This window comes from Vespa mandarinia, chromosome 1 (genome assembly GCF_050613455.1).
Source record: "Vespa mandarinia isolate Hongniang chromosome 1, ASM5061345v1, whole genome shotgun sequence".
Lineage (NCBI taxonomy): Eukaryota > Metazoa > Arthropoda > Insecta > Hymenoptera > Vespidae > Vespa > Vespa mandarinia.
The window spans coordinates 7,909,102-7,924,352 of record NC_140810.1 but is presented as its reverse complement, the minus strand read 5'-3'; the positions used below and the strand labels follow the sequence as shown (position 1 = coordinate 7,924,352).

Below are 15,251 nucleotides of genomic sequence, written 5' to 3'. Positions count from 1 at the left end.
GAGAGAGAGAGAGAGAGAGAGAGAGAGAGAGAGAGAGAGAGAGAGAGAGAGAGAGAGAGAGAGAGAGAGAATTGATAAAATGACAAAGAATTTTTCCACTATCATGCATTACTATCGAACTTATTGTTAGTTATACATATAAAAAAATTTCTTTACCTTCGGTAATTGAATTCAATTTCATTTTCCCGCACATTTTGAAATAAACGAGTATCACCAATCATGTTCGCTTGTCATCCAATCACGTTCGCGAATCCGTTACCTCTGGTAGGTAAAAGTAAATGTAAATATCGTTTGGAATAAATATAATTTTGAAGAAGAAGCAGATAATATAACGCGAGAATAAGCATGAATTAAGAAATATCATTTGAATATTGTTATATCGAATCATATTCTCTCTCAGAAAAACAAGTTTGAAATATCGAGGAGTAGGGGTTAAGAGAAAGAAAGAGAGAAGGAAAAGAGGGAGGGGGGATTATCTAAGTAAACTTAGCTTGTCTCTGTCGCACTGCCATAATGGCGCACAGGCGCACAGCGCATTCTCACGGTGCGCGGTGGTACAAGAGCGGCGCATCAATGGGAGGCCAGAGGGTAAGATGGCGGATCGTGATTCGGAGGTGCAGGAGGAGGAAAAAGAAGTGCAGCAGCGACAGCGACAGAAGCAGGAGCAACGCCGAACGAGATCTGAGGTTAAGGAGGACGGTATTCGCGGAATGAACGCGAGCGTCCATCCTATAAACGATACGACGAGTGTGATGACCACGACGATAATGGCGTCGACAACGAGTACGACCACGGCGACGGCGACAACAACGACTACGAGTACGACCGCGGTGAACACGGTGATCAACAATGGTCGAGTGCCGCAACATAATCTTGTCAATCAACAACAACAACAACAAATGAATAATCCAAACGTTGGACAAGGACCGAGATGTGTTACCATCTACAAAACGGAGACTGGCTTTGGGTTCAACGTTCGAGGTCAGGTCAGCGAGGGTGGACAATTGAGGAGTATCAACGGCGAACTTTACGCACCCTTGCAACACGTCAGTGCCGTTTTACCCCGAGGTGCAGCTGAAAAGGCCGGTGTTCGCAAGGGTGATCGAATACTCGAGGTGTGAGTATTCATTTCTCTTTTATATTATTTTTTTAGCCTTTCAATTATATTGCTCTTTTTCTTATTATATTACTTTCTTAAAAATTTCTCAAAAATGTCTCAAAAAATCGAATATTTTCATCGTACCATAAAATCTTATTAAAACAAAATACGATAGTACAAATGTACTTTCAAATCTGTTAGAATTTGTACTTCTTAAAGTTAAAAGATTTCACGAAGGAATCCAAAGCACGATCGAATGGCGCGCGTGTTTGTGCCTTTCTCTCTCTCTCTCTCTCTCTCTCTCTCTCTCTCTCTCTCTCTCTCTCTCTCTCTCTCTCTCTCTCTACATTTTATCTCGTTTGCGGGACTTAACGATCGGCCGACGAAGAACGACGCGAAACTTCAGCCCGAAATGGCCCATTGCGAGTGAACGAGAGTGGAAGAGAGAAATGAGACAGAGAGAGAGAAAGAGAGAGAAAGAGGGAGGCAGAAAACTCTTTGTGAAGCAACCTATAGAGAGTAGTTTCCTTGAAAGATAGAAAGAGAGAGAGAGAGAGAGAGAGAGAGAGAGAGAGAGAGAGAGAGAGAGAGAGAGAGAGAGAGAGAGAGAGAAAGAGAGAAAGAGAGAGAGAGAGAGAGAGAGACATAGAGTAGCGATCGAATACGGGTTGCAAGAGTCGTCCCTGCTACTCTCAAGTTGGTGTTCAATCGTTCTTCAATGTCGCTCTCGGAAATTAATCCTTCTTTGTCGTTACATCCTTTCTCTTTGCATTTTCTTCCCCTTTTTTACTCGTGTCGCTAACTCAAATCAAATCAAAGTTTTAGGACGTTGTTAGAAAAAAAGGAAAAAAGAATTTATGAATGAAATTAATGTTCCGTGACTCTAAAGGACAATCTATCATACATTCTCAATTGATATTCGTTCTTTTGGCTGGAAGCCAAGAAAGTGGCCGTGGAATCTTTTCGGCATTTATTTGAACCTAACGGTCGCTTTCGCTTATAATGGCATTGTGTTATTATATAATGTCTAAATGTTATTAGACGTTTTATATATGTTTATTATGTAACCGTCCATAAGGCGCAAAAGAAAAAGGGCGAGATCATTATGTAAAGCTCGCGACATTTTTATTCAACTACTGTCAAAAGAATGAAAGATTTTATAAAAAAAAAAATATATATATATATATATTTAAAAACAAAATAAAAATGAAATAGAAAAATGAGAAAAAGAAAGAAAGAACGAAATTGAATTGGTTTCAATAAAAATGGTGAATTATTTGAACGAGATTTACCGCCATAAATAAATAAGTGCTAAATTTGTATGACCAATCTAGTGATTTTTGTTTTTCTTTATATGTATTTTTTTAAATTTTTATTTTTATTTAATTTTTTTTCTTTAGAAGCATGAAATGGGATTATTTCATGGTTCATGGTTCATTTTTCGTTTTATTTCTAAGCAAACGCGGTATCAGCGTGTAAAATGAGAGTCTCCTCCCACTGTTACCGGTTATGCTGTATCAAATCTGTATCGAATATCGCCGACGAGCGGCCCATGATAGGCGGACTTGTCAACCTTATGTTTGTATTCTCATTTAATTTAGTTTAGTTTTGTTCGGCTTTTATTGCTGAAAAATTAATAGCCTTTCGTTGATGAGAAACATATCGAAATAAAAATTTCGAACATTCGAATTCGTTCTTTAATAACTTTTTTTTCTGTAATTTAAACATCTCTCATCTCTCCAAGTTTATAATGTAAATAATTATTAATTTGACACCCTGTATTCTTATTAAAATAATCGATATTAAATTCTATTGGATCTTCTTTAGTTTTATAATTTTACAAAAACATTTTAACGTTTTATAAAAAATTCGATTTGTTATTTCGAAGGAATTTATTATAGTACCTTTGTATAAAATCAATATTTTATCGCAGCTTTTTAACTTAAACATAAGAAATTTAGAATGATCTATAAGACATTTCTAGTAATCAGTTAATATAATTTTTGGCTTTTTTTTAAAATAATCTAATTTTCGAATACGTTTGATTTGATAAGGTAATTAATTTTACTAATATTGTATAATCATCTTCATTTTAATTTACTTAATTAATTTACTCTGTAAACAATCGAGAAAATACAAATTTGCTTATAATCAAAACGTGATAAATTTAATTAATACAGGATATGCAAAAGGTTACATGTCAATTATGTATTTTCGGAACTTTTTGGACTATTTTTGTTTTCCTTTTTTTTGAGATTATATAGCTACAAGCTCAACTTCTAAAACTACGAATCTAAGTATAAGTTTACAAAATTTCGGAAATAAGTAATTGATTTTTAAAATTATTTATTTATAAGCAAATATTCTTGTAATGTGTAAGCAAAAATTTATGATACATATTTTCATATATCATATTTCATTATTTTTTTGATTTATGTATCTATCTTGTTATATATATATATATATATATATATATATATATATTTATATATATATATATATAAATGGTATGTGATCAAGATGGAGAATTCCTCTAAGCATGATTATCAGTGCAAATTGCATATGAGCTTATGTACATCAAATTTTTATATATATATAAATGGTATGTGATCAAGATGGAGAATTCCTCTAAGCATGATTATCAGTGCAAATTGCATATGAGCTTATGTACATCAAATTTTTATATATATATAAATGATATGTGATCAAGATGGAGAATTCCTCTAAGCATGATTATCAGTGCAAATTGCATATGAGCTTATGTACATCAAATTTTTCCTATGCACGATCTCGAATAAACAGCAGTAAAAAGAACGCGTTAAAAATCTATGTATCGACTAATCGATCTTAACGACACGGACAATCAAATGGAATTTTGCGATCCGTTCTATACAGGCGAGGGGTTAACAGACTTCATCATTCTGTTCGTTGATCTTATCTCTCTCATCGTTCTTGTCGTCGTTTCAACGATGCTGATCCCCTTTAATCTTTTTCGTTTGTCCTCGAGTGCGTCCACGATATTGCAATTTCTCGCTTTGTCGGTCTTACGAAGTAACATAGAAAGTTTCTTTTTTTCGTATATTTCACACACACACACAGAGGGTATTTCATTTAACAGGAATATTTGAAATATTTCTTTTGTTCTTTATTATATGATTAAAAATGTCATATAAAGAAATTGTTTCATCCAAATGAAGATTCTGATTGACATGGAATTCATTTCAAGCTCGTTCTTCTAAGATTTTAAGATCATCGATGATTTTTTCTTAATCAATCCACATACTTTTGTTATCATGATATTATAGTTTAGATAAATACAAATATAACGATATATTATTATATAAATTTGTGTATATTATATGATAAAATTTCTTATAATAATATGAACAGGAGAAATGAAAACAATTTTTAATTTATGCAGTTTGATTTAGATATAATTAGCCAATCACGAGGAGTAGAAAAAAAAACTTGAAAAGTTTTCAAACTGCGGAAGAAAAAAATAATAAGAAATTTAAAAAATTTAGGTAATATGAAGGACTTGCACAAAAATTTTGAAGAATGATTTCAACTTATTAAATTATTTATCCAATAATTTAATGTCGTGAATAATAATTTAAACTCGACAATCGAGTTCTCATTTGTGTAGAGAACTCGAGTTCCTCACGAAAACTTGTTCTTTATATAATTACGACGTTTCATTAAAATTATAATATATTTTTAGACTAGATATACAATACAATGATTAAACTGGAGTATAGTTTCAAAAAGGAATAATTGATTTTTTAAATTATTCAAAAATTTTTGGGCCCATCCTTGACTATTTAAATAATAATTTTTTGTTAACTTTCATGTTTAAACAAAATGACAACTTTTTGAATATAATCAATGTAGAAAGGTTCGTCTAACATAAGATCGATTCAAGTCTTGAGGATATTCGACATTGGACGCAGTCACGCGCTTAGTTACCGTTACCCCCCTTTAAATTCAGTCCAAGTTCTCAGTAGTCTTCTACGTGTGCAACTTGTTAATTGCATAAATTTGAACGATTAATTAATTTATCGATGAAATGAATGATATAGAAATAAATATGAAATAAAAAGATTTTAATTAAAAAATGGCACCATTATTATCAAAGTTGGTCGATTAATTCACTTATCGATTGTCACTGATATCTTCTCGCTTTTAAGTAAGCTAATTATTAATAATAAAACTATTTCCACGTTATTTAAAATTCAATAATTTTTTATAGGCTGAGCAAAGAGCTCTGATCATGTATTAGATATATTAATATCAGTCTGGTATGTGGTGAATTAAAGAAGAGAAATGATTTTTTGAAGTTATAAATACAAAATGAACGCTTTTTACATTTTTTATTAATATAGTTAAAACGAAAAAGTCAATATATACTTACACACACAAAGATGCGCACATTCATATAATATATAAATGCATACATTCATCAAAAATTATTTAAAAACTTTATTTTATTATTTCAATAAAAATCACTACTATTTTTTTTTTTTTAATTAATAACTTTACTTAACAATTTCTTCGTATTAATTAAAAATTTCAGAGTTTTTTTTATGTATTATATATAAAAGACTTGTTTGCACCATAGACAGTTTTAATAATATAGAATAAATATATACATACACATGTAATTACAACCAACATATATATGTAAATATATTGAAACATAGCACATAAATTTCTTCATATTTATTCATATTTATTTCAAAACTTAGAATTCTTTATGAAATTTATAAGAAACTTGTATCATGCAAATTTTTAATAATGTAAAATAAATATATTCCTGTGTACATAATTACAACATACATACATACCATATTTTTTACTTGTCCATTGTTTTTCTCTTACCTTTATTTATCTTATATTTTTGCATCGAGATAGAAGGTAATAACAAAAAAAAAAAATAAGCTATGATAAAAAGAGAAAGATAAACATGTGAGAAGAGAAATTCATTTCTTCTCTCTGGTGGAATTTCATTTCTCTCTCTCTCTCTCTCTCTCCATCCATCCATCCATCCATCCATCCATCCATCCATCCATCCATCCATCCATCCATCCATCCATCCATCCATCCATCCATCTTTTTTTCTTTTTTTCTCTCTGTCTTTTGTCCTTTTTAAATTGCCTTCATTCCACTTAGTTTAGAAATCGAATTCATTCGACGTGATAAGCGAACATTAACCGCGAATTAAACGAGTCTCATGGTATTCTGTTACTCTCACACTTACTGAAATATAATTGTTTCTCTCCTTGTGGTTTATACGCTCTGATGTGATCCTGTCGTATCTTATTAATAGCAATCGATATTTATTATTAATAGCGATCGAACGTGCTCGATCGAGCACCATGTGTGCGTGTTCGTGTGTTTGTGTGTGTACGTGCCTTTTGTCTCTTCTTAATTAGACGATTTTTTGACGAGCCTTCCGACGCATAGACGTTATAAAAATATAATCGTCTATACGATGGATTTAAAGCGGATAATACTTTAACGATTATTTATTTTCTATAGGATCGTCTAAGTAATATGTTCGAGAAATTAATACAACATAAATATATAATATATACTTCTAAGATGATTTATAAATAAATGAAATTCAAATAAATATTAGGCAAAAATATATAACTTTCTTTCTAACACTACGTGACTTTTAAGTTACGTAGTGACTTTTAAGTTATACGTGTATCTGTATTTTTTAAGTTTTATTTCTTTATGAGTTAAACAATTTTTTACATTTTTTTTAGTATAAGTTATATTTAACGTAGTGTAACTACTTATATTTTATATACTACTGTATATTAGTATACTATAAGTAATTATAATATACTTAATGTAATCAACTGGATATAACTTATAGTTAAAGGAGTGTAAAATTGTTTAATTTGTAAAGAAATAAAACTTAAAAAATTTATATATATAAATTTATATATATATATTTATATATGTAAATACTATTCTGCTATATTAGTGTAATTATACTATACTATAATTTGTACTAATATTATTATTAGTATTGTATAATTCTACTAATTCTAATATAATTACTAGTTTAATTATTAAATAAGAAACTTTCACATATTATATAATTTTTTTGTAAACACAATACAAAATTAGCTTATAAAGAATGAACAAAATTAATAACGAAAGATAATCTGTCGTATCGGCAACATTAATATTAGAACATTTAAGACACAATATTAATACCCATTATAGATCTTATACTACTTTAAATTGGAGTTCAATCGATGGTCATTCAGTATTGTTCGACTAAATTTTTATCTCACTTCCTTGTTAATTTGTTCTTATCGAACAAAAATACGTACCTTTTTTAATTTATTTGAAAACATTTTTGTCAAGTATAAAAATGAATACATAGTTGTTAAAATTAAATAATAAAAAAATATATACAACTAAAGATAAAAACTTACGACCAAAATTAATTCTCTATATAACGAGCAATAAATAAAAGATGATAATAACATATTATTTAATTTATATATTAATTAATATATTATCATTGATATCGGACCAATAAGGAAGAGGGTCAAGCGAGTTATCGTTTAATAATTATCAATTATTTGTAAATGCTCGTTTTATTTTCCCTGAGATAATTTGTTCAAAACCGGGGAAAGTGTCCGATACCGTGTTATCGGTAGGAATATAATTTTCGAAAGAGTTATCTTGTTAGTGGATGAACGATTGACGTTTCAGCAATCATTTCTAAACATACGGAATGTTAACTTCATATAGTGCGTGTTTCTTTCAGAAGTAACGATGATCAGTTTGTAATGATGACCTAAATTAATGATAAAATTTGTGTAATACGTGTGTTAACTTTCTATAACTTGTAATTTTAATGTAACTTTCAAGTAACAAACTTATGTTTCTGTATTTTGTAAGTTTCACTTTATTTAATCGGATTAGAAAATTCATTCTTATTTTGTATCTAAAGAATTTTTTCTCTGGATTTTAAATATAAATTATAATATACTATAGTATATTAAGTATAAGTTATAATATACTATATTGTACTACTGTATAGTATAATATAATATGCTATACTTCGTATAATATTTTTATATACTAATGCTATAAATATATATATATATATATATATATATATATATATATATATAATACTAAAGTATGTAATATACTATATTAAATTATATGATGTGATTGTATGTATTGATGATGAAAGTAATATATATCACATAAATCAATTGGTTTGTTTATACGAACAAGAATTGAATTATGAAGGGCTCAAGACGATTAATTTTTTCGATGTTACGATAATTACGAATATTTTTTTAATTTCTTTCTCGTTTTTTTTGCGCAATTTATACTTTTAGTTCGTTTGTTTTTTCCCTTTCACTCTTCGTTTACTCATGAAAGTCAATATCTAAATCATACTTCTCGAATAATCAAGAGTGTTGTTAAACCAAGCAATAGTTGCTAGTGGACGTTGAAGTTTCTCTCATAAAAGAGAAAGAACGAGGAGAGTGTCGTGCCTCCGAAAGTAACCAATCCTGGTTATCCTTTCACTATTGGAATTCAAAGCTTGTTTAACAAGGTCGATCACCTATATGTCCTGTGTGTTTGTTCATTCTTGAAACGTATGAATCGAAGGAAGAAACGTTGCCAATCGCATTGTGTTTTGCCACGAAGTGACTCGTGAGAGTAAAACAAAATTTGAAAAACGTTTCTTTTTCCCTTTTCTTTTTTTGAAAGAGGATAATTCTCGAAGTTGTTAAACGGACGACGTGTCTTGAAAAAGGAAAAAAAAATAATGTTAACGTGTTATATTACGGCGGTGCAGTGCGAATGGTTGGAGATTCGTAAGAGACAACACGCGAACTTGTATCCCGAAATCCAATTAAAAGACTCGCTCAAGGCCCGGTAAGAAGGCCGTAGGAAAAGTTAGCAGAGTGGTAACAAACGACTCTCTTTCTTTTTTTCGTTCTCACTTATTTTCTTCTTTTTTTTTTTTTTTTGTTTCTTCTCTTTAGCAACAACGTGAACGTCGAGGGTGCCACTCACAAGCAGGTCGTTGACTTGATAAAGTCTGGTGGTGACGTACTGACGTTGACGGTGATATCCGTGACACCGCAAGAGGCTGAAAGGCTAGAACCTTGTGAGGATCTAAGGTAAAAAGTGATATTTGTCATTTCCTTTTAACAAAAGTTATTTATTCATGCAAAAACGTATCCTCTGATCATCTTTTTTATTTCACTATCTAGCTATCCACCGATAGACTACAGCGAAAAACGATCCTTACCCATTAGTGTACCGGATTACCATGTCCGTGAAAGGAAACACGAACGTTACGTTGTTTTCAACGTACATATGGCCGGAAGGCATTTGTGTTCTAGACGTTATCGCGAATTCGCTGCCCTTCATATGGCCCTGAAAAAGGAATTTATTGGATTTAATTTTCCAAAGTTACCTGGAAAATGGCCTTTTCAGTAAGCTCTTCGTATTCAATGATTTTTTTTTATTCCTGGTATCTGTTCTATCTTTTCATCATTTCTATATGTATTAATGTTTTAATAGATTGACGGAACAGCAATTGGATGCCAGAAGACGAGGATTAGAACAATATCTTGAAAAAGTCTGTGCCGTACGTGTAATTGCCGAGAGCGATGCTATGCAAGAATTTCTAACCGATAGGTTAGACGAGGACGGCGATCAAGGTCCAGCGGTTGACCTAAAGGTTCTCTTACCTGATCGCGAGGTCGTTACCGTGACGGTCGCGAAAGCCGCTTTGGTCAAGGATGTCTACGATGCGGTCTGTAGTAGAGTCGGACTTGATTCGGAAACCGCCAAGTATTTTTACCTCTTCGAGATAGTCGAGTACAATTTCGAGAGGAAACTTCAACCTCATGAGCACCCACACACACTTTATATTCAGAATTACTCGACGGCGAGTGCGACGTGCCTAGCGATAAGAAGGTGGTTGTTCAATGTAAATAGGTCTCTTAGCGAGCAGGCCTTGACGTGGATCTTTTGGCAGACCGTTGATGAGGTCAACAGGGGACACATTAGCGCTGGTGAGCGATTGTATCAGTTGAAGGCCCTGCAGGATGCATCTAGAAAACACGAGGTAATAACGAGTCTATCAATGTATTGGCTTTTACGATGGATGTCGGCTTAAAGTTTTATACGATTTATTCCGATGTATATTTAATACAAAGGGACTCTCTTATACGTTTTATAGTATTTAAAATTGGCGAGAGAGTTGAGCGGATACGGCGATATTGTTTTTCCACATTGTGCTTGCGACTCCAGGAAGGAAGGACATGTTGTCGCAGCGATTGGCATGGCAGCATTCAAATTACATGCAGCAAAAGAGGATGGTACCTTAGAATCTCAAGTAGTCGAATTTCAATGGAATACTATAACCAGATGGGAGGTAGACGAGGAAGGCATGGCCTTTTGCTTTCAATATATTCGACAAGATAATAGGCCACCACGTTGGTTGAAAGTTTTCACGCCTTATGTAAGTTTCTCTTAGTCGAACTGAAATTATTCACGGAAGTATGACTCGACAGCTCTTTTTGTTTGTTCGTTCATCGCGATCTAATTATTCTGATATTTTCTTTTTCGCAGTATACCTTTCTGTCTGATTGCTTCGATCGAATAGCAGAAGAGGCGAAGTGGGACGATCCCGGAGAATGACGCAGTATTCGTCGTTAATACGTTTTTCTTTTCCCTTTTTTTTTACTTTTTTTTTCTTTCCTTTTTTATTCTTTAATCTTTAAATACCGATCATCTATAATTGACGATCGATTCGTAGCCTGGACATTCGATAGGATTATAACTTATAGAGTGCGATTGAACGAAATATCATTTATCATATCAACAATGTCGCACTTTTCTTTCATTTACATTAGACAAATATATATTCGTTTTATTAACACGAATCTTATAAATCATATATTTTCATATATGATACACGTCGTTCGAATAATATAATATTCGAACCTTATAATGTCTTCTTGTCTTGCTTTTTTATTTTTTTTTGCAATAGTATATTAGAAGAAATTATAAAGAATTATATAACTTCAAATGAATAGTATTTCCTTCTTATACTTTTTCTTTTTTTGTGTGCTTATTTTTTTTTTTATATTTTCTTTTTTTTTTCTTTCCTTTTTTTTTCTTTCCTTTTTTTTATGTAAGATCTGTTATCTTCACTTTATCTATACTATCGCGTTAATAATGGAATGCAAAGGAATTATATAAGACGACGTCGGGTAAAAAATGAATGAATATGAGAGAACGTAAATAACGCCTAGTGTCGGTATATGATTTGGCCTATAAGTTATTTCCTAGAACGTGTAATTCGATTTCTCGTTTCAGAAACAATCGAATTACAAATTGTTCCTTCTTATTAGCCTAATATACATGTAAGTATATATATATATATACATACATACATAAAATATACATATTATTTTCTTTTCAAATTTCTTTTACAAAAGCGTTACATATTCTTCGTTGACTTAACAAACAAAGTATTATGTGCTTCATTCGAGTTTAAACCTCCTTGTACTATCTCTCAAATTTCAATGTGCTTTTATTTAAATTTTTACGCTTACTGAAAGCTTATTGAAATTTTTGAGATATTCCATGCGAAGTCTCTTCAATGATCGAAAATGTTGGAGTTATTAATTAACATTTTCAATTTGAATCATATATTATTCCATTACTCATTCTTGATCACCTTGTATATGTTGAAAAATGAAATGAAATGAAATGAAATGAAATGAAATGAAATGTAATGTAATGTAATGTAATGTAATGTAATGAAATATTTCCAACGGATGTATGTTTTGAAAGGTCAAAAGATTCACAGTTTAACATCATTGTATCTATAGATGCCTATTTTTTTAAATTAATGAATTATTTATACGTTCTACGCGTTTAAAGTAAATGTCTGAATTATTATAAAAATATTACGTTGTAAAATTAATTGAAAAAAAAAAAAGAAATATAGAAAAGAAAGAGAGTAATGGAGCACGCCTGACATAAAACAAGGTACATATTTTCCCCAGTACTTCGGTGATTAACAATACTCATTAAATAGTACTATTGATAAGAGGAGTTGCTAAATAATAATAATAATAATAATAATAATAATAATAATAATAATAATAATAATAACAACAATAATAACAATAATATTAATATTAATAATGATGATGATAATAAGAGAATTAAGAATATATATATTCAATACAAGGAATATTATTCTCGACGAGAGGACAACTTTTAGGTGCACCTTCGTCATATTTTGTCACGACAGATACGAACGATAAACTATTTAAAGCTGTTTTTTTTTCTTTTTAGTTGATTTTTATGGACCATTAATTTGTGCGCATCGTTGTACAGTTTCATACATTATTATTTCTCATTCATATTTTGTTGTATTGTTTCAAACGTTTCTCGTTCGAATATAGTCTTGACTATAGTATATGTAAAATAAAGAAGTGAACACATGTTATATACATATAAATACACATATATGTATACATTATCATAAACACGTACGCTTATGAACACAAACACACCACAAATAATTGTCGTTAATATTTTTAAACTTTATGCAGAATGCATCGCGTGAATGATATGAAAGAAGAAATGTAGAATCGAGCGACGTGAAATTTTGTTGGACTATACATACACGTTCCCGAGAGTATAGTAACAATAATGTTAATAGCTGTAGGTAGATAAATATATCAATGTAAATGAAAAGAAAAAAAGGAGAACGCAGAAATATACGAGTAATTATAGTTGTAGCTATGTCAGTTGATTATGCAATGATGGTGATGATGTTGATTATAATAATTATGGTGATTATATATATATATATATATATATATATATATATATATATATATATATATATATTATATTCGGTTTTAGTAAGTATGCATATACGAAATTATTTCATAGGCTTAATATATAATAATTTCTTGTAAGATTATTCATTTGAAAAAATTTTCTTTAATAGATTATGTGATAATTCTGTATGTGTGTATGCATATGTGTATGTATATATATATACACATGTATACACAGAATTATCACAAAGTTTGTTAAATACACATGCATAGATATAGATTATATATTTACATACTTAACCGAATATACTATAAACACATATGCGTATGCACGTGCACATACGTATCTATTATTGGCAAAATTGGATAGAGAATAATTTTCAAAACTTATATTGTAAAACTTATAAAAATAATATAGGAAGTGTATGTAAGAAAAAAGAAATACGATTGATCGTTGAACGTATATTGTCAAAAAGAAAGAACAGAAATTGAAAAGTATTCAAACGATAAGTTACAATGAGAACGAACAGTCCTTCCGTATATTTAGCACATTCCATCATTTTAACAATGATCTTATTATTTTTTTTTCTAATCGCTCGTTATATTCGTTACAATAAAATTATGCCGAGCATGCGAATTATTTGACTAACACGTCCTTAATATTTATGATTTAAAAATTGTTTCACTGAGGTCATGAGAGAGAGGGGGAAAGGCGAAGCAAGGGAGAGAAAGAGAGAAACCTATCGTTTGATTGATCTATATATACTGGTATTTATCTGCTATCATTTAACTCGAGATAATTCTAAACGAATTAGCAGCAAGTTGTTTATAAGCCGTCGATAAATTAGCAGCATGCTTAGAGAAGCGAAGGAACCGTAAGACTAATTAAATACAAGAATTCGTCCAAATGAGCAGCAAAGTTATTTAAAGTGATCTCTGATGAGAATTAAAGAAAGAAGTAAAAGAAAGAAAGGAAGGAAGAAAGAAAAAAAGAGTTAAAAAGGATTAACAAAATTAGTTAGTATATCGCATTTGTAAATATATAATATATAATATATAATATGTAACATAATATATAATATATATAATATATGATATATATATAATACATATATATATATGTGTATATATATGTATATATATGTATATATATGTATAATATTATATATATGTATATATAATATTATAAAGAAGTAAAGAGAGATACATGTCTCTGAGAAAAAGATTCCTTTCTTTCATTAGCCTGATGTTCACTGTTATCAATTACATATTATATTTATTCTCACATCGGTACGTGTAATCCGATTTGTTCTAATAACAATTAGAAGAAAATAAAAAAGAAAAAAGAGAAAAATGCGAAACTGGAACGAATTGCAATTTGTCGAGAGGGAAAAAAAGACACAAAACGACAGGATAACTATGTTAGTTAGCATATTAAAAAAAAAAAAAAAAAAAAAAAAAAAAAAGAAAAGAAAAGAAAAAAAGAAAAAAAAATAATAATAATAAAAATAATAATAATAATGATAGTAATACAATAAAATAATAATAATAATAATATTAATGATAGTAATACAATAAAATAATAATAATAATAATAATAATAATAATAAAAATAATAAGAATAATAATAATAATAATAATAATAAGAATAATAATAAGAATAAGAATAATAATAAGAATAATAAGAATAACAAGAATAATAATAATAATAATAATAATAATAATAATAATAATAATAATAATAATAATAATAATAATAATAATAATAATAATAATAATAATAATAATAATAATAATAATAATAATAATAATAATAATAATAATAATAATAATAATAATAATAATAATAATAATAATAATAATAATAATAATAATAATAATAATAATAATAATAATAATAATAATAATAATAATAATAATAATAATAATAATAATAATAATAATAATAATAATAATAATAATAATAATAATAATAATAATAATAATAATAATAATAATAATAATAATAATAATAATAATAATAATAATAATAATAATAATAATAATAATAATAATAATAATAATAATAATAATAATAATAATAATAATAATAATAATAATAATAATAATAATAATAATAATAATAATTTTCATTATCGTTATTATACAGCGAAGTCATATCATTACGGTTAATCGTTTAGACTTTAATAATTAACAAATTAATTAATTGTAGACCGTGATAAAAGTATGCTCCGGATTTGTCGGAAAAATCATTATCAATTTTTTCAAAGACATCCTTTTTT

General features: G+C 29.0%; 1 protein-coding gene across 1 annotated transcript; it reads left to right on the top strand.

Annotated features, from left to right (window-relative positions):
• The first annotated feature begins 477 nt into the window (after nt 1–477).
• Snx27 (sorting nexin 27) lies at nt 478–12,117 on the top strand. The gene is made up of 6 exons (XM_035878165.2): nt 478–1,117; nt 9,136–9,273; nt 9,367–9,591; nt 9,680–10,229; nt 10,344–10,625; nt 10,736–12,117. Exons 1-6 carry the CDS (start codon nt 594–596, stop codon nt 10,802–10,804), a joined length of 1,788 nt encoding a protein of 595 aa, XP_035734058.1. The 5' UTR covers nt 478–593; the 3' UTR covers nt 10,805–12,117.
• Nucleotides 12,118–15,251: the final 3,134 nt, after the last annotated feature.

What these genes read in the sequence shown, in the direction of transcription:
- Snx27 (XM_035878165.2), top strand. Translation starts at nt 594, where the DNA reads ATGGCGGATCGTGATTCGGAGGTGCAGGAGGAGGAAAAAGAAGTGCAG. An exon ending in ATGCATCTAGAAAACACGAG is followed by an intron (nt 10,230 to 10,343) that starts GTAATAACGAGT and finishes TACGTTTTATAG; the next exon opens with TATTTAAAATTGGCGAGAGA. An exon ending in TGAAAGTTTTCACGCCTTAT is followed by an intron (nt 10,626 to 10,735) that starts GTAAGTTTCTCT and finishes TCTTTTTCGCAG; the next exon opens with TATACCTTTCTGTCTGATTG.